General features: G+C 53.1%; 9 protein-coding genes across 9 annotated transcripts; 4 read left to right on the forward strand and 5 right to left on the reverse strand.

Moving 5' to 3' along the window:
- Nucleotides 1–683: 683 nt before the first annotated feature.
- KD926_002059 (putative adenosine deaminase) lies at nt 684–1790 on the forward strand (the record flags this gene model as incomplete). The annotated part of the gene is made up of 3 exons (XM_053093856.1): nt 684–696; nt 758–1461; nt 1599–1790. The coding sequence occupies 3 exons, from the start codon at nt 684–686 to the stop codon at nt 1788–1790; spliced, it is 909 nt and encodes a 302-aa protein (XP_052951328.1).
- Nucleotides 1791–1964: 174 nt separating this feature from the next.
- On the reverse strand, nt 1965–4655 carry KD926_002060 (uncharacterized protein; the record flags this gene model as incomplete). Its single annotated transcript, XM_053093857.1, has 1 exon — nt 1965–4655. The coding sequence occupies one exon, from the start codon at nt 4653–4655 to the stop codon at nt 1965–1967; it is 2691 nt and encodes an 896-aa protein (XP_052951329.1).
- A 321-nt stretch (nt 4656–4976) lies between these two features.
- Nucleotides 4977–6540, reverse strand: KD926_002061 (putative cytochrome P450 pisatin demethylase; the record flags this gene model as incomplete). Its single annotated transcript, XM_053093858.1, has 2 exons — nt 4977–6375; nt 6428–6540. The coding sequence occupies 2 exons, from the start codon at nt 6538–6540 to the stop codon at nt 4977–4979; spliced, it is 1512 nt and encodes a 503-aa protein (XP_052951330.1).
- Nucleotides 6541–6846: 306 nt separating this feature from the next.
- Nucleotides 6847–9085, reverse strand: KD926_002062 (glycoside hydrolase; the record flags this gene model as incomplete). The annotated part of the gene is made up of 3 exons (XM_053093859.1): nt 6847–8430; nt 8494–8966; nt 9031–9085. 3 exons carry the CDS (start codon nt 9083–9085, stop codon nt 6847–6849), a joined length of 2112 nt encoding a protein of 703 aa, XP_052951331.1.
- A 778-nt stretch (nt 9086–9863) lies between these two features.
- Nucleotides 9864–10834, forward strand: KD926_002063 (uncharacterized protein; the record flags this gene model as incomplete). Its single annotated transcript, XM_053093860.1, has 2 exons — nt 9864–10221; nt 10299–10834. 2 exons carry the CDS (start codon nt 9864–9866, stop codon nt 10832–10834), a joined length of 894 nt encoding a protein of 297 aa, XP_052951332.1.
- A 565-nt stretch (nt 10835–11399) lies between these two features.
- Nucleotides 11400–12510, forward strand: KD926_002064 (NAD(P)-binding protein; the record flags this gene model as incomplete). Its single annotated transcript, XM_053093861.1, has 4 exons — nt 11400–11746; nt 11858–12016; nt 12143–12213; nt 12335–12510. 4 exons carry the CDS (start codon nt 11400–11402, stop codon nt 12508–12510), a joined length of 753 nt encoding a protein of 250 aa, XP_052951333.1.
- A 321-nt stretch (nt 12511–12831) lies between these two features.
- KD926_002065 (nucleobase cation symporter-1 family protein) lies at nt 12832–14807 on the reverse strand (the record flags this gene model as incomplete). Its single annotated transcript, XM_053093862.1, has 5 exons — nt 12832–13371; nt 13432–14159; nt 14220–14469; nt 14522–14592; nt 14708–14807. The coding sequence occupies 5 exons, from the start codon at nt 14805–14807 to the stop codon at nt 12832–12834; spliced, it is 1689 nt and encodes a 562-aa protein (XP_052951334.1).
- An 825-nt stretch (nt 14808–15632) lies between these two features.
- On the reverse strand, nt 15633–20265 carry KD926_002066 (ribosome biogenesis protein URB2; the record flags this gene model as incomplete). The annotated part of the gene is made up of 3 exons (XM_053093864.1): nt 15633–19232; nt 19290–20135; nt 20248–20265. The coding sequence occupies 3 exons, from the start codon at nt 20263–20265 to the stop codon at nt 15633–15635; spliced, it is 4464 nt and encodes a 1487-aa protein (XP_052951335.1).
- Nucleotides 20266–20635: 370 nt separating this feature from the next.
- Nucleotides 20636–21182, forward strand: KD926_002067 (MICOS complex subunit MIC10; the record flags this gene model as incomplete). Its single annotated transcript, XM_053093865.1, has 3 exons — nt 20636–20710; nt 20886–21036; nt 21133–21182. The coding sequence occupies 3 exons, from the start codon at nt 20636–20638 to the stop codon at nt 21180–21182; spliced, it is 276 nt and encodes a 91-aa protein (XP_052951336.1).
- Nucleotides 21183–21906: the final 724 nt, after the last annotated feature.

The raw sequence follows: 21906 nt of genomic DNA on the forward strand, positions 1-21906 counted from the left end.
AATGTAATAACTATAGTCTATCAGTTAGTGATATCAAATGTAACTAATGGTTGCGAGGATCCGCGGAGAAAACTGCCTCTATATCCTGTGACGTATCTGTAAACTTGTGGTTCCAGGCTCTTCCCACGAAGCAAACCAGCAGTTACTAGTCAGTATTACCGCAATCCACTCTTCTTGGATAGATTGCATCCTCGAATCGTGCTATCTGTTGTTAGATACCCAGTTAGGGTTGCTCGGTCACCTGACCCCGGTGCCTTTTCTCCCCTCTTCCTCGCTTCCTCTCTTCCTTTCTTCCTCTCTTCTTATCATTCTTCTTTTCTTTCTCCATTCACTTTCATCTACTTCATCTACCATCTCACCGTCATGCACTTCTCAAAACCAGTCGATGCAGAGTTCACCCAGCAACTGCCTAAAATTGAGGTTCTATCCTGTCCGCTACCCTATATATATCCCGAACCAACCGGGTAACCACAGCTAGCAGGTACACGCGCACCTAAGTGGGAGCATCAGCCGCCAGTGTCTCCATGAGATATGGCTACAGAAAAAGGCCCAGGACCCGGAATTATCCATCGAGGATCCATGGGTTGTCATGCCTCCGGGGAAAGTGGACTATTCGCTCGCAACGTAGGCCACCTCTACCAACACAACCTCGCTCATGAAAAACCCCAATTCTTCCTTCATACATGGATGCACAATGTAACCAATATGCATACATCTCAAACTCAAATCACACAATTCGATTAATTATCCGCTCAAGCCCAGCTCAGCTCATCAACCCCAACAAACAGATTCTTCACCGTCTTCTCCCAATCCATCTACCACCTCTGCAACGACCTGCCCAGCATCGCGTACGCCACGACCTCCGTCCTAAAGGACTTCCTGCATGACGGCATCCGCTACCTCGAGCTCCGCACTATCCCCCGCCCCTCGCCCACCGGCGCCTTCACCCGCGCAGAATACCTCGACACCGTACTCAACGCCATCGAGCAGTTCCGCGCCTCCCACCCGGATGAAATCACCGTCACACTCATCCTCGGTCTGGACCGCGGCGCCACCACCGCCCCGGAGGCCCTCGCCATCGTCGACCTCGCGCTCGCCCACCGCGCCCGCGGCATCGTGGGGCTCGATCTCTGCGGAAACCCCACCAAGGGGGACGTGGCGATCTACGGGCCCGCATTCGCCCAAGCCAAGGCGCACGGACTCGGCGTGACGGTGCATTTCGGGGAGGTTGCAAACCCCGCGACGCCGGGGGAGTTGGAGACGCTGTTGGCGTTCGAACCTGATCGGTTGGGCCATGTCATTCATGTGCCAGGTCCGTTGAAGCGGGAGATTGCGAAGAGGCGTCTAGGCTTGGAGCTTTGTTTGTCATGTAATGTGCACGCGAAGATGTTTGAAGGTGGCTTTCTGGATCATCATTTTGGAGAATGGTGGGAGGGCGGCGAGTGTCCGGTTGCTCTTTGTGTAGGTTTTCAATATCCCTTTGCCTCGGCTTCGTTCTTCCTTCCTTCCTTTCTAGTTGTCCAGTGTTTTTTGTCTCTACTCAGAGTAAACGCTGCGCTACTTTCCAAGACATGACACTAATGTTTTGCGGGAAACAGACCGATGACGTGGGGTTCTTCTGCAGTCCCGTGTCAAACGAGTATCGTCTAGCCGCGGAGCACTTCAATCTCAATCGGAAAGACATGCTACGTATGTGCCGAGACTCGATCGAGATGATTTTCGGCGGCGAGAAAGAAAAGGCTCGTCTTCGGGGCTTACTGAACGACTTTGAAGCTGGATATACGAAATGACTCGACTTGACATGCGACGACATCACTGAAGTGAAATAGATGACCTACTAAGTATACGAAGAGCAACAGGTTTGATAAAAAGTGAAGATTGGTCATCACACATAACTACTAATCACATCGTAGATCACAAATATATGCAGTTTTCATGGGTATCAATATCCAGGTTCCATCCCTCTAGCCCTGCCATCTCATCTTCCCCTCCTTGAGGGTCTTGATGACTCCCAACGGCATGAATTCGCGGTTCACGGCGGCCAGACCCCCGTACCGCCGAACCATCTCTCCTTGGTACAGCTCCGCGACCCACCGCCAGTAAGGCGACATGTTGTTCCAATACTCGGAGATGGAGCTGCGCGTACCCGGTTCCTCGCCGCCGAGGGACATCTGGTTGGCGCGCAGCTTGGGAGTCTGGTTGATTTCGACCTCGTTCGGGATGCGAGTGAGGTCGCGGTACGCCTGCAGGAGAGGAATGCTGAAGCTCTCGGCGTACTTGGTATACTCGTCGAGAGACATGAAGGTGGCGGATTCTTCGTCGCTGTCTCGTCTGCCGCCCGACTTGTCGAACGCTTCCTTGGCGGCGTAGTAGTCTTTCTCGTCTTCCAGGCGCGCCTTGTGGAGTCGGCCCAGCGGACTCTGCTTGATGTCCTCGCGCATGGCGAGCAGTGGGACATACGGGTTCAGGAGTTCCAAGCCACCCAGTTCGACGGGGAAGTAGAAGAAGCCTTCCGGTAGGTCGTGGATGTCGAACCGCTCGGCAATCATCTTGCGCAGGTGGTCGGTGACGCCGCTGGGGCTGTTGGGAAACAGAGAGCGTTCGATACGACTGAGCGTGGAGATGGCCATATCGATGTGGTTGCGTCCGAAGCAGACAGCGGGTTTGCCGAAGTTGTTGGCGAAGAATCGCCCGAAGTAGCTATTCCACGCCTGTACCCAGGCGAAGATGCTGGGGCAGGCGGATATTTGGCGCCGCAGCTCCTCGATGTGATTGTCGACCTGCTCCTGGTCGATGACAAATCGGTTTTTCTGCGCATCGAGCTTCAGGAATCCCCAGCGGATGTCGCCCGCGGGGAGCAAGTCGTCGGTCGTGGTGGGTTGCTTTTGATCGTCTTTCTTGGCCAGTCGCACCGTGCCGGTCTTCTCCTCATTGAAGTCGAGTCCCATCACCTGGGTGAACTCGGTCATGGCGTTCCATGCCTGGACGCAGGTCTTCTCATGGCCCCAGAACCAGAAGTCGTCATGCAACCGGTACAGGTATGTACCGTCCGTATTCTTGTTCACTGTGTAGTCCATGCAGAAGAGCACGGCTTCGCCAAAACAATCGGAAAGCGTGTGGCTCATGGGAATGCCACGCCGGCGAACCTGGGGAGCGGCCTCGGGTCCATCTTGGGTGAACTTCAACGGAGACTCAAGGAAGGTCTGGAAGAAGTTGAGCCAGTTTTGGGGCATTCCGAAATATTCCAGCACGGTCAGCATCGTGGTGTGCGGGAGAGAGGGCCCAAAGTACTTGAAGTCCGACCGGAGGGCCGTAAACTCCCCATACTGGGAGGTGTAGATGAGGGATTCTGTGACCAAGAGATGCAGAAGAGAGTGCTTCGTCTCGAGAGCATCCTTGGGGGCCCTCTCCGTACTGAACGTTGATCCAGAGTCACCTCCATCGTCGTATTCCGGCACGTTTGCCTCCACAGACGAAGGCAGCTGGGTCATAAAGTAATTCGATTTGTACGTTCGCAGTCGGTAGTCCTCCACGCTGTAGATACCAGATCCCTGGTATCCTCTTCCCGTGTCGAGGAAGTATTGGCTGCGCTGCCTCTTCACGCGTTTAGGGATGTCAGGCCTCTGTACCTTCCAGGCGCGCGTGTTCACGAAGGTATCGAACGCGGATTTAAAGGTCACCGCCCATTTGATACCGAGATATTGGAACAGGAGGGCATCTAGAATATCCTCGTCCATGAACACCCGGTATTTACCATTCAGCTGGCGGCGCATTTCGACCGGAATCCCCTCCGCTGGCCAGCTCCAACTCTCCAAAGCAGCGAGACGCATGTTCAGCACGTCCGCCACTTCCTGCGCGACCGCTGGATTGCGCATGAACTCCTTTAGTATATTCGTCTTTTCCTTCGACAGCAGGTCCGACTTCAGCAGCGCCTTACTGACCCATTCCAGCTCGTCGACGGTGATCCACGTCCGCTTCGACCCGAGCTCCGTGCCAAACGACTTGATCTTCTCCCGCAGCTCCTTCAACGCCTGCTTCGACAGCGCAGTCTCAGTGAAGAGCCGATCCAGATACTCCTTGATCGCATCCTTATTCACATCCGCCTCCTTGAACACGTAATTCTCCCACGTCTCGCGTTGCTCGTGCATCTCCGTCCGCCCCACCGTCTCGCCTTCTCCCTCCGTCGCGGCTGTCGCAGTAGGGTCCTCCTCCAGACTTTCCAGCCATTCCGTGACCAGACTGCTGTAGAATGAGGCATGTTCATGCTGCAACTGCAGGTAACGAATCTCATTCTCCAATTCAGCCACCCACTCTTTCAGACTCCGATCCGAGACCGACAGATCGTAGCGACTCTGCAGCAGGAATCGCCGGACGTTGACGTGCGCAGCACGTTCCGACCCATCACTCACGTCGCCTTCGTGGTCGGACTCATCCACATCTAGGTCTTCCTTGTCGAATGCATCGTTGGGAAACCCCTTGAGCTTGGTCACGCCTTCGAGCAAGACCTGGGCTCTGGATCGGAGATCGGGCGATTTTCCAGCAGCTTGGAGGATCCGAGTGCGTTGCTTGTCGAATAGGGCTCGCTGCTTTGAGAGTTCGCCGATCTTGATGGCGGTGATGGAGCGGAGTGTTTGGGGGAGAGCTCGGGAGGACATTTTGACCTTCAGAACTCGATTCTGTTGAGGAATTTGACGAGAAGAAAACGCTTTAGGAGTATAGGATGGAAAAGAGGGTAGAGAGACCGCGAGAGACTCTCCGGGGTGAAAACAGAAAAAAGAAAAGCTGAAGAAAAGAGGGGAGATGGGGAAGTTTTATTTACGCTTCCGTCAAGATCGGCGGAGCTGCAGTGGAGCCGTGACTCAGGACTATAAAAATTAATCGAAAAAGCGCCGATCCACCAGATCCATTCCGTGACATCATGTAAACATTCTTTGCATCGGCACTGCCACTATACTTATGTATCACAGTAGTTCTCGTTACGAAGACTCAATCGGTTCGTATTCCACCCAGCAATCATCGTACTGCATTTCCACGAAGCCTTTCCCTCGCAGCTCCCCCACCGCCCGGATTCTCCATCGCCGAACGGTCGCCATCACCGCTTGAGCAATCACCAGCCAGGCCAGGTCTTTCCCTGCGCAGCCTCGCGCGCCTTTGCTGAAAGCCACAGATTTGGAATCCATGTCTCGCCGCTGTGACTCATCCCCCAGCCATCGCTGCGGTAACCATTGGTCCGCCGTGTCACCCCAGATCTCGCGCGACTGGCCTAGAACGTACGTATTGGCCGACACTCTCGTGCCCACAGGCAGCGGGGAGTCCAATCTGGCAATGATTGTCTCGGCGCCTGGCCGGATGACGCGAGGAAACGCTGTAGGAAAGGCGGCGTGCAAACGGAGGGTCTCTTTGATGACGGCCTGCAGCTCCAAGGGAAGGGATGCGGTCGTCGATGACTCCAGCTCGTTGAAATCCGACGCCGCCATTCGCAATCTGTCCTGCCATCCCTGACCTTCATCGGTTCCCAGCTGATACAACAGCGCGGTGATTGTCGCGGATGTACTTCCCGGTCCCGCGAAAACCAGGTTGAATGCCTCCGATAGGAGCTCATCCTGATTCATCCGGGTGGCGTCGTCGAGGGGGACTTCTAGCCAGCTTTTCAGGATGCCAGGCTGCTGGTGTTGGACCACTTCCACGGAACGCCCAAAGATGGTCCCCCCGCAGGCAGCCAAGAGAGCGAGCAGGCCTGTGTTTTGTCCCTTGGCGTTGCGGACCGGTCTACGAAGCAGAGCATCGATGGGGCGCGTGTTCATAATCCATCCAAACGCCGGCCAGAGAGAGAAGCTCCATGCCAATTTACTCATCTGGCGCAAGGCCGAAAGAAGCCCTTCTCCTGCAGCATTGTCTGTGTAGGAATGCGAGGCGAGAGCGGGTCCGAAAATAACCTCCAGCATGGTGTCCACTGTGAATTGATGCACGAGAGGGGCTAAATTGACTGGTTTCGCTGCGACGGACGACAACGCCTCCACCCTGGCGAGCAGAACATCGACGTGTTTTGGTACTATGGGTGCATACCTCGCCGACTTGAAGCTAGTCAGAGCAGGACTTAGTATTTTTCGTTTCTTTTGTCGGTGGACGGCATCGGATTTCGTAGCAAAGATGCTCGGGATCCGTTTGCTTTGGTCTTTGCCAAACCCGTAGAATTCGTCCTTTTCCACGGACTTATTGAAACCGTAGATGGCTTCAAAGTCCTCGAGAGTGGAGAATGAAAGCCAGTTTGGCGCAACGCGCACTACGGGCCCATGTTGCTCGTGCAAACGCCATTCGGTCAAGTGGTGCTGTCCGCCGAGAAAATTGAAGAATCTCCTTTCATCGGACTCATTGCTAAGCTAATGGCTACTAGGTACGAGTGAATTTAATAGGCAGAAGTACGGACCAGATATTGGTGAACCGAGCTAGAAACGGTCCTGGATATTTAGCGAGCGGATGAAAATAGTAGAGATAGACCACGCGGGCGATGAGGGCAGCTCCAATGAAGGGAACGACCATAGTAAAAGACACAGGTGGTGTTGACATGACGTCAGTCAAAGTAAATACTCCTTCTCAGGTATGAATCAATCCGTGATGATGGCGGATGGGTACCAGGAAGAAAGAGAAACAAGAAAAAGAGGTCAAGGCAATGACAAAGGAGGGGCAACGCCATCAGATCACGAGGGGTCCACGTGTTGCTGCACGGCATAAATTGGTGAAGACGAGAAGTGTAGTACAGGCACGTAGTACAGGCAGCTGCTACTACTTCTTGGTCAGAGCCATAAACAAAATGCCCCCTGTTTTCGCGACCTTGAGCGCCCATTCTCACTCCGCATTCCTCAGTAAAACAATGTCCCTGATCATCCCATTAAAGCCCTCTCCGATCCGACTGAGCGGCGCCTCAATCGCAACAGGCGCCCATAGTTGTCGTTCCCCATTTATTCCCAGTCGAGCGAGAAATTCCATGGAGGTAGATTCCGCGGTTAAGAATGTATGGGCACCCTTTCCGACCAAAGAAACATCCGTCCAGGTATCCAGCGGAAGGCTGTAATTCAGCGAGTATGAGTTGCCGCCACTTATGAAGGTCACTTCGCTGATAGATCCATCTCCATTCGTGAGAATCGAGTCGGGACCGGCGAAAAGAATGCCAGGGGCATCTGACGAGGGTTTCACTGAGAATGATAATGTGTAGTCCCTCCCTTTGCTGCCCAAGGGCGTCTCCAAATAGCAGCCGTCGGAAAGTATTAGGGCCGAATCTTGAATATCACATCCATGCACTGTACCATCGTACCCATTTCCAGATAGATCAGTAACAGTTTGAGTGTCCTCATCGAATTCGTAGTGCAGTATTGTATCGGTCTTGCTCCGAACTTGGCGGTCTAGATTCTGCGCCGGTATGGCCGCATGAAGTTTTTCAAAGACCAGATCATACTCCTCTTCGAGGAGATCCCCGCCCCATTGTTTGTCACCCAGCGCGGGAAGCAGATCCCGCCAGGAATGATAAGTCTCCAGAACGGTGGTGGCGTTGGGCCCATAGTCATTCCATAGCGCGGCAACGTGGCCAAGCACACGGTCGTTGTCTCGCGGAGGGTTGTTGGACGGATTGTTAATGTCAAAGATATTTGGAGCAAATGCTCCGCCGACAGGATCTCCATGGAAGATTCGTGTTTTGTTCAACTGCTGGGGGTAGCTTCCCGACCATTTAGCCACGATGTAGGACGCATCGTCTGAATTAAGCACGTCGTAGCCGTTTTGAATGAAATCGTAATACGCATTGTCCTCAAAGGCCTCCCAATGTTGGACCGACACCTCGGTTGAAACGTCAGCCCCTTGTTCCGGCGTGAAGGTGCCCCAGATCCTCATAGCCTTGCCTGACTCCTCAGAGATGTACGAATATAATTCATTGACAAAGCTTGTGTAATCAGCGACCAAGTTACTTTCATACTCATCTGCCCCGATGTGAACGGTTTTACTCTGGAACCAAGGAAGGAACGTCTCCCATATCGCTTTCATGGTGGGAATTGTGTCTGGGTGGCTGATATTGAGCATACTAAGATCGTCGAGCCCTAACTCTGGACGCCATTGCACCATGACCAAGGCATGTCCCGGTGCCTCGATTTCCGGTATAATCGTCACACCTCGCTGAGCACATTGCAATTGAATCTGGTGGAATTGGTCGTATGTATACGATTCATTGGCTCGTTTGTTCAATCCGGCCACGGCCGAGTCATCGGACCAAAGGCGGAAAGCTGCGTATAAGTCCATCGATTCTTGCCTTGAATATCGATCGACGTTGTTGTAAAGATTGTCGCTCAGGTGAACATGAAATACATTCTGCTTGAAGAATGAGAGATAAGAGCACATCTCGGTTAGGAATTCGGGGGGATAGTAATGACGCCCGACATCTAGCTGGAACCAACGCGACCTGTCAGCTGTTGTCGGCGGGCAGTTTGATAACCAACTACAACTTACCATGACGCCTCTGTTAGCCCATCCAGGAGCATCTAGCCCGGATCCTTGGGGGAGCTCCCTTCCAGCCACTACGGCTGTCTGGATGAGAGATCTAGTTCCCCACCAAGCGCCCAGTGGGCTTGCACCGGCAATTATGATGCCGTTATCATGAATATTGAGAGTGTACGCCTCCGCAGTGGGACGTCCGGCGGCATCTTGGAAGTCACTGTTGTTGGTCAGGGTAAGAAAAATGGAGTCCGGTATAGAATCCGAGCTGAGATTGAGGGGTAAGCTCAGACCTATCGAGGACTCGAGGTCTTCTTGGAAGGTCTCAGCGAACTGATGAAGGGTCGGGGGTATCAGCGTTTGTCCATCGTGATCGACGGCATCGGCATAGTCGATATCCACCACAATGGTCGTCAATTGATCAAGGTGGTAAGTGTCACCGGCTTCGATGAAAGGGAAGGTAGGAACTGTCACCAATCGAGTCTGTCCTGAAAGAGATGAGATTGGTTGCCAATCATTTACGGGTATGGGATTGGGGACAATAGTGCCTACCCCCTACGCCAAGGGCTAGCAGCAGAACTGAGCGCCACGACCGAGTCCAGTACATTGTGACGAAGAACCCTAGCTAAAGCTCCAGCGGTGGAGAGCGATAGAGGGGTCTGCGTCCGTATTTGTACGGCATGGCAGGCTCGCGTAGGTAGGATTTCCAAGCCGAAGAATGAGGGGAAGGCAAGGAAAGTGCAGATACCTAAGGTCGCAAAGCGTCGATCCCTCAATGTCACCTTCCTCGCCGGTATCTGATCGGCTCAACGGCATTTTTTATGCCGTATTCATTGTAGCATTCGCTTATCATGATGACACGGTGATGTTACCCAGAGGGCATAATAACAGCGGGGGATTTAATTGTTCAGTAGAAAAATGAACCGTGCCTCGCCATCTGAATATCTGATAGCATTCTTTGGAGTTGGTTTCCCCAATTCTGCTTTAGCCTCCACTACATGCAAAGTGCGGATTCCCGAAGTAAGGGGATTTAGGCTAAGTGGAGGAAGGAGGGAGGAAGGAGGACGGAGGGAAGAGGAAGAGGAAGAGGGCGAGTACAGAGTCGTAAGAAGGAGGCAATCACCGCCCCAATCGGGTTAGCGCCAGCCCGACCGGCTGAAATCTCCGGGCGTCTCAGGAAGAAATTCAGAGCTGAACTCCTGTCATCTCGTTCTTCATTCTTCATTCTTCACGGCAGAGGCTCAGATTCAAGCATACTCCATATTCCCCCGAAATCTTGCCGCTCCTGCACGCGAGCAACTCCCAGTCAAAGGATGACTACTGTTACCTAAATCAGGCCCGAACTACCATCCACCAGACCGATCGATCTACACGACAGCGGAACAATGGGAATGGACTTTGTGTTCATCAATGTTCGCGAACCTAAAGATGCCTTGCAGCTAGCTAAAGAGCCCGAGATCCGCTCTCACGTGGCTCGCTATCAATGGAAGCAAATCGAGAACCGTCCGTCGCACTCCACTCAGAAGGCAGACGACAAAAAGAACCGGGACAATCAGCCGTGGTCGACCTGCATAGAATTAGATTGCCCCGCCTGGCAGGATGAGGATGGTCACCCTCCCACGCCGGAGGGCGTAGTCCAACCCCCCATCTCGATCCCGCCGCCACTCGGTGGAATCCGCGTCGATCCCTTTCGATCCTATCCGATCTCGTTCAGGCCATTCCTACCACAGCTCGTGGATCACTGTATGAATAGTCACCTATAGTTTGTTAACTATCCGATGCGGGCAAGCTAACGAGCCCCGGATCGGGCTGGGCATTAGATCTCATGAGTATGGCGGTCGACATTCCCGAGCTGGACCAGCCCGGTAACCGGGGCCTTCTCCGAACCAGCTGGTTTCCGCTGGTAATGACCGAGCCGTCGCTGTTCCTAGTCATCATGTTGCTGGCCGGCTCGCACTATGCCTCGGTGCGGGATCCGTCGGCGGATCTCAAGCTAGATCTGCTCCGTCTGCGATGCGAGACCGTCAACGCCATCAACTATTTCTTGCAATTCCAGCAGAAGAACGGTGTCAACGATGCACTGGTGGGCGCTATCGCGAAGATGGCCAGTTACGAGGCTATGTTCGGTAGCATGGAGAACTACAGCGTGCACATGCGCGGTCTCACTCGGGCGGTCGGTCTACGAGGCGGTCTCACGTCCCTCGGACTGAACGGGCTGCTCCGGCGAATAGTGGTCTGGATAGACCGCAACGCGGCCTTCTTGCACGGATCGTCGCTTTATTTCCCCGGCGCGACATTTGTGCCGGGGCAAGCATTGCCCGACCCAAATCCGGGTCATTTCTTGGGAGCGTCATAAATAACCCTAATATTGATCCACAGAGGGGAGATAAACGGACATAACGATGTATTTATACAACGGAGTCACGAGGTCACGACCAGAAGATCAATAATTCGTTATCCATCCCTACTCAGTAGAGAGGCACTGCAGTAACCCAAATAGGATATCACCTTCACGATGGGACCGCATCTCTTGACGTCATTAGCAAACCCAAATGGCCCGTCCCATTCCATTTTGGGTCAGATCTGATCAGAGCTGACTAACCTAAAAATAACTCTCAGCCACCCCTTGCCCGATTGGGATATCACACACTAAGAATACTAAGAAAGCTTAACCTCTGGCAGAGTCCGCATTTGGCCTCCTATCTCGGACTGCCGGAGAAGATGCGGTGTCGAAGGTCGAAAAAAAGAGAACCTAACATCATTCAGCCATGGAACTCTCCCCGCGGTTCCTTATAAAAAAGGCCCTGAACATCCTCATGGATCTCTCGGAGCTACATTTCATTCCAACCAAACTCAATTACACCCAGCTTCTCTCTTTTTAATCACTGCAATTTCTCGATCATCTGTAGACATTCTCGAAAATGTCCCTCACCGGCCAAACCGCTCTCATCCCTGGCGGTGTCAAGAACCTCGGCGCCCAGATTGCCCGCGAACTGGCCGCCCAGGGTGCCAACCTCGCCCTACACTACCATTCCGCCGGCAGCCAGTCCGATGCCTCCAGCCTCTCCGCCGAGCTGAAGCAGAAGTATCCGTCCCTGAAGATTGCAACCTACCAGGGTGACCTGACACGCGCCGCGGCCGTCACCAAGCTGTTCCAGGACACGCTGAAAGAGTTCGGCAAGATCGACATCGTCGTGAACACGGTCGGCAAAGTGCTCAAGAAACCGATCACGGAGATCAGCGAGGAGGAATATGATGAGATGTTTGCGTATGTGCCCTTCCTTCCCCCCCCCCCTTGCCACCTTCTTCCTCATGCCCTCTCTCGAACTTTCACTCCGAGACAAAGTACTTCGTATGACATGATACTAAGTGTTCCCAGCATCAACTCCAAAACCGCCTTCTTCGTTCTCAAAGAAGCCGCCGCGCATATCTCGGATGGTGGCAAGATCATTACCATCGTCACGGCTCTGCTCGGCGCCTTTACGGGCTTCTATACCTCCTACGCAGGGAGCAAAGCTCCTGTGGAACATTTTACTCGGTACGTTATTGAGACGTCCACCACCACCACCTCCTCCTCCCCTGTCTTCTTTAATAAAAGAAACATAAACACATACAGAAACAAGCAAAAGGAATGTTCGCTAATCTCCAATTCTCGAAATAACAGAGGCGTCTGCAAAGAACTCCAATCCCGCCGCGTCAGTGTCAACAACGTTGCTCCGGGACCGATGGATACGCGTATGTCTCCCCCCTTCCCTCATTTGGATATCCATACCCATACCCATATCCATATCCATATCTTTATTTATCTTGAAAGTATAAAAAGAAAGACTGATGAGATAATTGTCTATATATACAGCGTTCTTCTACCCCCAAGAATCACCCGAGGCCGTCGAGTTCCACAAAGCCAACGGCATGGGCAACCGCCTAACCATGGTGCAGGACATCGCGCCTATCATCCGCTTCCTGTGTACCGAGGGGACTTGGATTACGGGGCAGACGATCTTTGCGAATGGAGGATATACTACTCGTTAGGGTCTAGTGGTTGGAAATTATTCAATGAGAGTACCACGACGGTAGATATGAGGGAATTAATCAATGAATGAAGGGCAAGATAAAGGGAGGAAAGAAAAAGATGTCTTGTTCAAATTCATATCTCATATCATGTGCAGATGAATCAAAGCACACATTCTATCGTCGTGCAGAGTAGATGGTCCTAATAATCGACCAGAACAAAGAAACTCCATGCGGGTATTGAATATACAGAAAACCCCGTTCCCAATCGCCTTATGTACAAAAAAAGATGTTTGCTCCGAGTTCGCCAGTTTGGATATACTATGTTCGTTTTCTTTCTGTTCAGATGGCGGCAGCAGATCCCGCCTTGGCTCCCTTGTGGTCGGGAGACGATACGTATTCGGGATCGTCCGTCTTCGGGGCGGCATCCACTTCGTACGGGTAGGAGTCGACTTCCTCGCCGTAGGCAATGGACAGGTTGTCGACGTCCACGTCGACCTCGTTCCAGGTTTCGCTGGTGGCCGGCACCGGGAAGAGGCGGGTCAGAATATAGTACAGAGTGAATGAGACGGTCACGCCGGAGACGTAATTGATGTTGTAGATGTACTGGGCGCCTACGGGCACGGTGCGGCCGACGGCGCCGGCGAACCCGACGATGTTGATTAGGATGCCCGCCAGGTAGGAGGCGTAGGCCTGCCAGGAGAAGCCGTACGAGTATCGGTAGGGCGAGTTCTTCCGGGCTGAGTACAGATCCTTGACTTGTAGGTAACCCTTGCGGACGACGTAGTAGTCGCAGAGCATTGGACCGGCGATGGATGACAGGAAGATTGAATAGGCAGAGAGATAGGTGGTGAATTGGTTGGACGAGGATACCAGGTTCCACTGCGTTTTTCAAGTTAGCTGAGAGTTCTTCCGATGCGGGAATCAACCAGGGAGTCTTACCGGACACATGGCTAAGCCCACGGCGGCGCAGACATAGCTACCACGTCGGATCGTAATGTACCGGGGAAGCAGTGCGGTCATATCGGTACCGGCCGAGACCGAGTTGGCGGAGATGTTGGTGCCGAGCTGGGCCAAAGCAAATCCCGTCGCGATCACAAAGATGCCAAAGCGCTCGGCAGAACTGGCTCCTTTCAAGAACATATTCAAGAGATCGAGGGGATTCCACACCATTTCACCCCCGAAGATCACGGCGGACGACGACGACGCGATGATGCCGATGAAAGAAGTGATCCCGAAGCCGATGGGAATGGTAAACAACTGGGACCAGAGCGCATCCTTGGGCTTGTATGCAAATCTCGAAAAGTCAGGATCGTTGACAATGAGAGTAGCAAAGTTCCCCATGCAGCTCATGATCGCTTTCACCACGGCCCAGGCCAACGCGCTGCCATGCACGGTATTGGGTTGGTGCACGATCGGCCCGATACCGTTGGCACGGCTGATGGCCCAGGCGAAGAAGGCGATAGCCGCAATGGGGGAGTAAATTGCCTTGACGGTGAACAGGTGTCGGATCTTATGGACGGGAAACCAGAGGGCGGGCAACGAGCCGAGCCAAAAGAGGAAGAAGCTCACGAAGCCCTTCGTGTCAACTCCGGAGCTTGCGGGAATAGTGTTGGGTAGATTGGCATAGCTGGGCCAAATGGCGCTAATCATAATGGTCACGCATTGACCTAATTGATGCGTCAGACCTGCATTATTGTTGAGGTGGGGGAGAATGGCCTGGCACTTACCTCCAATATAGCCCTGAACCCCGTACCAAATCACCGCCATGGCCGCCCGATTGAAAACGGGCCAGAAGGACCCCCAGATCCCAAACGTTGACCGACAGACCACCGGGAAGGAGATATGATAGACCGCACCGATGCGACCGGTCAAGCAAACAAAACACGCGGCCATAAAGTAGCCCACCCACACACAGAGCCAGGCCTGCCACCACGACAGTCCATCCACAATCATGGATGAGGAGATCATCCAGGTATTCTGGTCTGCCGTTAGCCTTCCGGTAAGCTTTCCGAGAGCCACACCAACATACAATATTCAAGGAGTCTGCAATCCAAAAGGCAATAAAATTGTACCATCTCCATTGGCGACGTTCGGGTTCAACTGCATCATGCGCAAAGTGGGCACACGGTCAGCTGAACAGTTCCTCGACTCGAGAACGAGACCCGGAGCAGGCAAGAGTGAAAGAAATCGTCGGCCGGTGGTGCCAAAATCTCACCTGGCCGTAAGTCATGGTTGGTCAACATTAATTGCGTGTTGGTCAGCCCAGGCTCCGCCGACACCTCGAGCTTCTCGACCCATTGTTTCATTCGAGCCATGATGCAATGCTGCAATGATGCAATGATGCAATGCTACACCCGGGAGGGAGTCCGGTTTGAGTTCAATGACTTGCTCGATGTGCACAGTAGAGTATCGGAGTGAGGAAGACGAGGGCAGAAGGGGGGAGACAAAGCAGAGGTGAGATAGTCGAGAGGACGGGGACGAGATATAACAATGACAGACACGCCTGGGCCTGACAACGCAGGCCGCGACGGCGCCCCCGACGATATCCTAGTTTCCATTTGATCTTCATTTAGTCATGGCGGACAACGAACGGATGGAAGCCATATCGTCATGATCAGCCCAGGGCCAATCAGGGCGACGATAGGGTGATATCGAGCCATATCAGCCGTTATCACGGGAGGTCCCCGGGTGGACGGGATTCATGGAATGGGGATGGGATCCTCATCCCCAGAGAAGTCAAAAATATGGGGGTGGAAGGGCAGGGCAATGATAAGAGGGGTGCCGATAGGATATGGCAGCCCTCCATCAGCCAGCCGGACTGTGCGAGGTGATCTGATCGAGTAAGACACTGGGCGTTATCAGCGGATATCTGGCTCGGGGCTGTTTGCGGAGAAACTAAACGGGTTCGGGTGGAGCCCGGGCGGGCTGGGCGTATCTAATCGTCACCTCATCGTTGGGTTGACTGCTGACTCGATGGGATCGAGTAACCACCATCACGTGGCCCTCCGATCGGAGGTGCTTATCTCTCTCTCTCGTACCATGCTCCGTTCTACAGTTCCTCTCGGTTCTCTTGTCTGAAACAATGTGGTATATTATGCGCTAAAATCAACCCCCCCCTCAAGTGATCTCTCTTTAGTTATCTACCCCTGGTTCCACTTTCCAAACTTCATATAATCATCGTACAATCCCTTGAACACCGCCCGTCCCGACACGTCCAGTCCTGCGTTCAGCGCCCGCATCGTCTCCCGCGACATCACATCCAGCACCGAGTACAAGCCGGGCATGATCGCCGCCTTAACCTCGGGCGCTAGCGTCCCCCGTAAGGAGCTCTGCGCATACTCCATGATCAGGTACTGCAGGTACTGCCCCGCAATCCGCTTGGCCTTCTTCGTCTGGTCCGTCAGGCCCTCGTAGCCCACCCCCGATTGCGTCGGTCGCGACACCGCCGACACCGTGGGATCGCACAGGGAAGTCAGCAGTCGCGTAAAATGCACCGCGTGTGCTGCGTCGAGAGACGCCAGCCAGAACGGCTGTTCCGCCTGTCGCTTCTCCGAAAGCATCGACCGGCTTCGCTTGCGGGACCGCGCAAACAGGCAGTTCAGCAGTCGTTGCATCGCGGGTAGGATCAGGTGGAACCGACCTCCCAGCTTCTGTCGATGGATGCCCAGCAGAGCACCCATGATGCGGCACAGTCGAATGTAGATCGTGGCCGAGTACTCCGGGTTGATCCGTGGCCCGGCTTTGGACGCGCAGACCGCAACGCAGGCCAGCAGGCTATCGATATTCCATTGGCTGATGCAGCGCGTGTGGTTCCGCAAGAGGATATCCAGGCACTCGGTGCCGAAGGTGAATTGCTCGATCGATTTGCTGCGCGACACCGACTCCGTCACGGCGGTGCACAAGAGCGACAGCTCCTTGGCCGTATCGTTGTCCTTGTCTTCGATGGGAGCCAGAGATGCCACGGCTAGCCCGCAGATAAGCAGGTGGTATTCAGCACTGTCTCCGAGGAACCCAAGCTCTCGGATATCGCGAATCACCCGAGTAAGCTCGTCCGACGACAATGAGCGGAATCTGGCACTCGTTGACCGAATAAAGAGATGCTGTTCCTCGCCATACATGTGCCGCAGCGGAAGGGCCTCGGCATACTGAATGACGGGGAGCGCAATGCTTTTGTCCGATCCACGGCCGGCGAGAACGCGGCGCCTAATCAGTCGTCGTAGCGAGGAGCCGGAGTCGATGGACTTTTCCACGTAGCTCTCGATCTTGGATAGGAATTTTTCGACCTCCGTGTGATCAGTAGCGAAGTCCTCGAAGTCCTCCAGGGCGTCGAGGATCTTAATCAGCGTAATAGTCTCCTCCAGTTTCTGCTTCTTGCATTTGTCCTTGACGGACTTCACCTCCGCGACAACAAGTTCAAACACCTTGTGCCGACAGCTGGCCAGCTCTTCCTCGTCAAACACGCCGGAAAGGCTCTTGCGGTGAAGCCAGAGCTGGGACAGAGATATCCTAATGAAAAAACAGTCCATCGAGTCGCGATCGATGGACCGCAACTTGGAAGCCTTGGACGATACCTTTCGATACATCTTCTTGAACATTTTGCGGCGATCGTCCTCGGACAAGACCAGTAGTTTCGCCACGACGGCTCGATGCAGGTTGCGGAACGCTTTCATGATCTGGAGGTCAGCGTCACTTCCTCGCAAGGAAACGGCTTTAGCCACAGTCCACATCGGTTCCCAGTCGCTGGTGAGAACGGCTGCAGTCTTGGGCATGTCGGCTAGCTTCGCCATCAAGGACAGCAATCCCACGAGAACTTCTGGCGTACTGTCTTCCTGCAAAACAACATTTTGCATCAGATCCAAGAGGACCGCTCTTTGGCGACGAGTGACGAGCGGGGCTGGGATCCTCTGGAGACTCTCGACATATAGCTGGCGATTGGAAGTGGCTTCTTTAACGGGTCCCGTGAGCACGTGGATCAAGTCTGCGACAATGATAGGAGCGTTGAAGAGATACTCGTGGCAAACAACGCTCACCCAGGCTTGCAGGAATCGTGCTCCGGCCGGGGTGGTTTCCAAAATGGACGACGATGAATCATATTGTGATGTCGCCAAGGTAAGCACATGTGTGAGCAAAGACCGGCGAGTGTCCGACTCGATAACAGGCCAAATTTCCGGATTCCGGACGATGGCCAGGAAGTAAGCCAGAGAAAGAGTTATGGGAGAAGTCAGAGTCTCTGCACGACCATCCCACGGTGAGTCCATCGACTGCAGAGCATCCTTGGCGGAGCTCGATTGAAGGAAGTCTGCGACGTCCTTTGTGACCGTGTTGAACTTGTCGACATTGTTTGATTCGGGAGATGCTTTAACCGAGGCAAGGGTAAATCTGTAGGCCTCAAAACACTCCAGAGGAGCACACGGCTTCTGCACCTGATCCTTTTGATGGCGCCGGATGGATTTTGCGGCCGCATCCGTGAATCCCATGATCGTAGCACCACGGCTTCCATCGGCGAATTGACCATTGTTTTCGAGGAGGTTTCGGACAAGTCTCCAGAGCCGCCACCTCCAATGAATGCTCTGTTTTGAAGGCATGGTAGAGGCCAACGTCTCGATGACGACGTCCAAGTCCTCATTTGAAGCCGTAGAATACAATGTGCGACTTCTAAGACCCGCCTCTAGTATCAAAAACTGAGCGTAGGCAGAAGGCGTAGCCGCGATTTTCCCATCCTTGCCCTTGACTTCCGTGGCCGCGGCGTGCATCTGCACTGCAGCATGTGCGTGAGTTAGAGGATTGCGCATCAGTTCACTGTAAATGTTGCAAACATCGTCATCCTCCCAGACGGAGAAAAGGCTGAGATTGCTGTCTTGCGATCGGGCCTCTTCGATACTGATTAGCTGCTTAGTCCACAACTGCATGAATGTTGCCAAATCACGGGCGGCTACGAATCCGCGCAACAAAGGAACCACAATGCCGGTTTTGATGACTTCATAACTTTCATGAGTGCGCGACACACCACTTCGCCAGTGCAAGTGAATCTTCTCAAGTAGTGCTTTGAGGAGTTTGGTCGAATCCGGCAAACCAGAGTTCGGCAAAAAGATGTCGGCACCCAAATCAATAAGCAGCGCCGTGAGGCTCCACTCAACTTGCGCCAGGCCATCCTTAAGCAGACCCGTATACACGGCATGCGTTAGCAATGTATGAAGAGACAGCTGCACGTTTCGCGAGAGGACCACGCGGAAAAGACGTTCAAGAATGCCGACAAACTCTGGAAGGTAAATGTTCGCATTCTCCGCCTTCACAACCCAATATGCAAGCTCAGCGACAGCCACAAAGAGCGTCTCTAGCCATGGACCCTCGTGCGTCTGTCTACGGAAGGTGTCCCTAGGCACCGAACGGGACGCGATGTCAAAGAATTCGGGTAGCAATTCTGCAGTCTTCCATAGCGTCTTTGTCGTAGTGTTTGAGCTTTCGCCAGTGGCACCAGTAGAATCGATGCCACACAAAATCGGCTTGAAAGTGTCCGAAACGGGTTTGACTGGACTCCAGTCCGGCTCACTCGCCGAATAATCTATACCAGAGCCTCCTCGGTCGTAGAATGCTGCTCGCGCTGGCAGTACCACATGAAGGGCAATTAATCGCTCCACCCCCTGCAGAACTTGGGCTCTCTCATCGGTATCTAGTCGGACGGATCGCACGCAGAGATGTAATCTCAACGCACTCTGGAAACAAACCTTGGCGAAAGATTCCTAACAACTGTTAGCATCCCGAGTATCCTATTGCCAGCCTCCAGTTACGGAACTTACGTTACTCGAACCACTGTCTGAATCATTCCGGCGATAAGACCTCAGTTCCCACAGCTCCAGGACTGCCGGGAGCACATACAGAAGATGCTGCAGATCGGTTGTCTTTCGCGCGTGAGAGAACTGGTTCGTAGCCACAGCAGCCACCCTGAATGATTTGCCTAACGTTAAAGCAATCGATTCAGGTTCCCCCTTTAGAGCATGTCTGAGGTGAGCGCTGGCCACTTCCTCAATACCCAGCGTCCGACTAGTCAAGTTGACCAAGCTGTACAAGCAATCCAGCGCCCGAATGAAGGTCAAGAAACACGAAGTGGGCGTTTGCGGCTGTTCATCGATGTCCATGGCATCCGGTTCTCCATCACCAGGCCTCTTCCTTTTCGTCCCTTTCTTATCGTACTTCCCCGCGTCCTGCGTCGAATCGCTAAGGGTCTTGCTCGAATCCGAATCCGAGCGAAGAAACTCTGTCGTACCATTCTCCAGTCCGGCGAAAACGTCGTCCTCCAAGTCGGTGATTGCGTTGCTGATGATGCCCAAGAACTTCTGGTCTTTCAACGTGATCGCCAACGTCTTCGGGGGGATCAGATCGATGAGCTGTCGCAACAGTAGAAACGAGGCAGGTTCGACACGGTAGTTCTTGCCCGCCTTCAACTTCTTCAACAGCCATCGCAGTACCCATTCTTCCTTCGGGGCGGCCTTCGTCTGGATATGAGGGGTTCGGTTGATTTCGGGGTGACTGGCACATAGGGCCAGGTCTAGTCCAATAATCTGAGCGGCCTCATTGAGCTGAACGGACGGAGACCCGGAGCCCTTTTCGAGTCGAAGTAGGGCCTCTTGCGACGAGCGTGGACGCTGTATAGAACACAGTACAATTTAGTCGGATATACATTTTTCAAGAACCCCCGTGATAGAGAGCAGAACACAAGAACGTTGGAAAGAACGACAGGAGAAAAGAAAAACCCACCTCCGCAACAGACGGCATTTCGGAGAACGATCGAATGAACAATCTAGAGCCGTCCGATCGGTGAGTATCCAGAGTGACCGGGGATTATTCAAGTCGACATAATCCGTGGAGCAGGAGTAAGGGAAAAAAAAGTAGGCGCGCCCGTGACGCCAGAAACAAGCCAAGGCTGGGTTTTTCCCCCCGACCGCCTTTGGCCCGGCAGAGCTCGACCTTTCCCGATCGCTTCCATCGTCGGCTTCTCCCTATCTGCTCCCTCTCCATTGGCATTTCTCTGCCCTCTCTCGTCTGCTTTTGTTTCTTCCTCCGCCGTCTATCGCAGACTGTTGGTTCACCGTTCCTTTCTCGTCTCTGAGGTCCGAACTAACGCCCCGATCGCAGATCTATCACAATGGCCGACAACAACGGTTCCCAGCCTGTGGCCCGGGCCACTAAGCCCGTCAGTGAGGCCTTGCTGAACGAAAAGGTACTGTTTACGCCCAATGGTTTTTGATTTCGACTCGATGAGAACCCTATCAATTGCATCAATGGCCGTCCGCGCAGCCTGCGATCACAATCAAGACAAGGAGGACTCGTTCACACTCGAAAACGTTTTGAGCTTCGGGCTAATACGGAACTGTCTATCGCTACGATAATTATAGTGGGACCGCGCCATCTCCTCCATGATCATCCGCTCTTCTCTCGGTCTGTCCTTCGGTGTTGTCTTCTCGGTGCTCCTGTTCAAGCGGAGGGCTTGGCCCGCTTGGGTTGGTCTGGGCTTCGGTGCCGGACGTGCGTGGGAGGAGGCTGATTGTACGTTTTGATATCCCGGGTAGCTCGATGGCAGGGATTACCCCCCTCGCTATTGTGGCATGATTGGGGCCCGCGTTGCTAACGAGAGACTTGTAGCTTCTTTCCGCCGGGGTGATTCGCCCATCAGAGACGCTCTGCGTAAGTAAAGGGTCAGCATCTGGTTGTGTATGATACCTGTATAGCCGGAGGGAATCAAATTAGATTGAGGCGCCGTCATCTGCAGTTTAGATGGAAGACTCTAGACTTGACCTATATTTTCACGCAATTCATCTTTGTTATACCAGCCTTTCAGGCGTGTTCGTCATGTGGTTCAGCTTATTAGGGGAGAGTCTGTTTTTGCAAGCCAATTTTTTTATCGCGCGCCCAATCGTGACACAGGTTTTATAGGGCAAAAAGTTATTGATATTGGCAAGCGTCTATCCCTAAGATCCATTCAGGCTATCTCGTCCAAGCAGATAAAATCTTCTAAAAACAAAGCAAAGTTCGAAAAAGAAGAAAAGATATAAGAAACCACCAACTGTCTCTATAATCAATATATTGAGAAAGAAAGAAGAAAAAGGTTGACATAGATAGCTAAATATCGATAGCGATTGACGGATGAGAAGGGAGGGGAGATGTCAACGCGACTTTTTAATTCTGGGAAAATAGACTGTTGGAGCAAGCAAAATAAAGAAACAAAAACAATTGAGCTCTAGTGTCCAGCATCTATGCAGGGGTATCATGATCATCAGTGGTCCGAATGGCAGGCTCGACGTCAAAAAAAAAAAAAAAAAAAAAAAAAAAAAAAAAAAAAAAAGGGGAAAATATTTGCATGTGCAAGGTAAGAAATTTGTCGAAGGATTTTACAGCAGGGGTGTTTAAGGGGGGGTA

The sequence above is a fragment of the Aspergillus affinis genome (genome assembly GCF_023601865.1).
Source record: "Aspergillus affinis strain CMG 70 chromosome Unknown NODE_141_length_87381_cov_86_155033, whole genome shotgun sequence".
In the NCBI taxonomy this organism is placed as follows: Eukaryota; Fungi; Ascomycota; class Eurotiomycetes; order Eurotiales; family Aspergillaceae; genus Aspergillus; species Aspergillus affinis.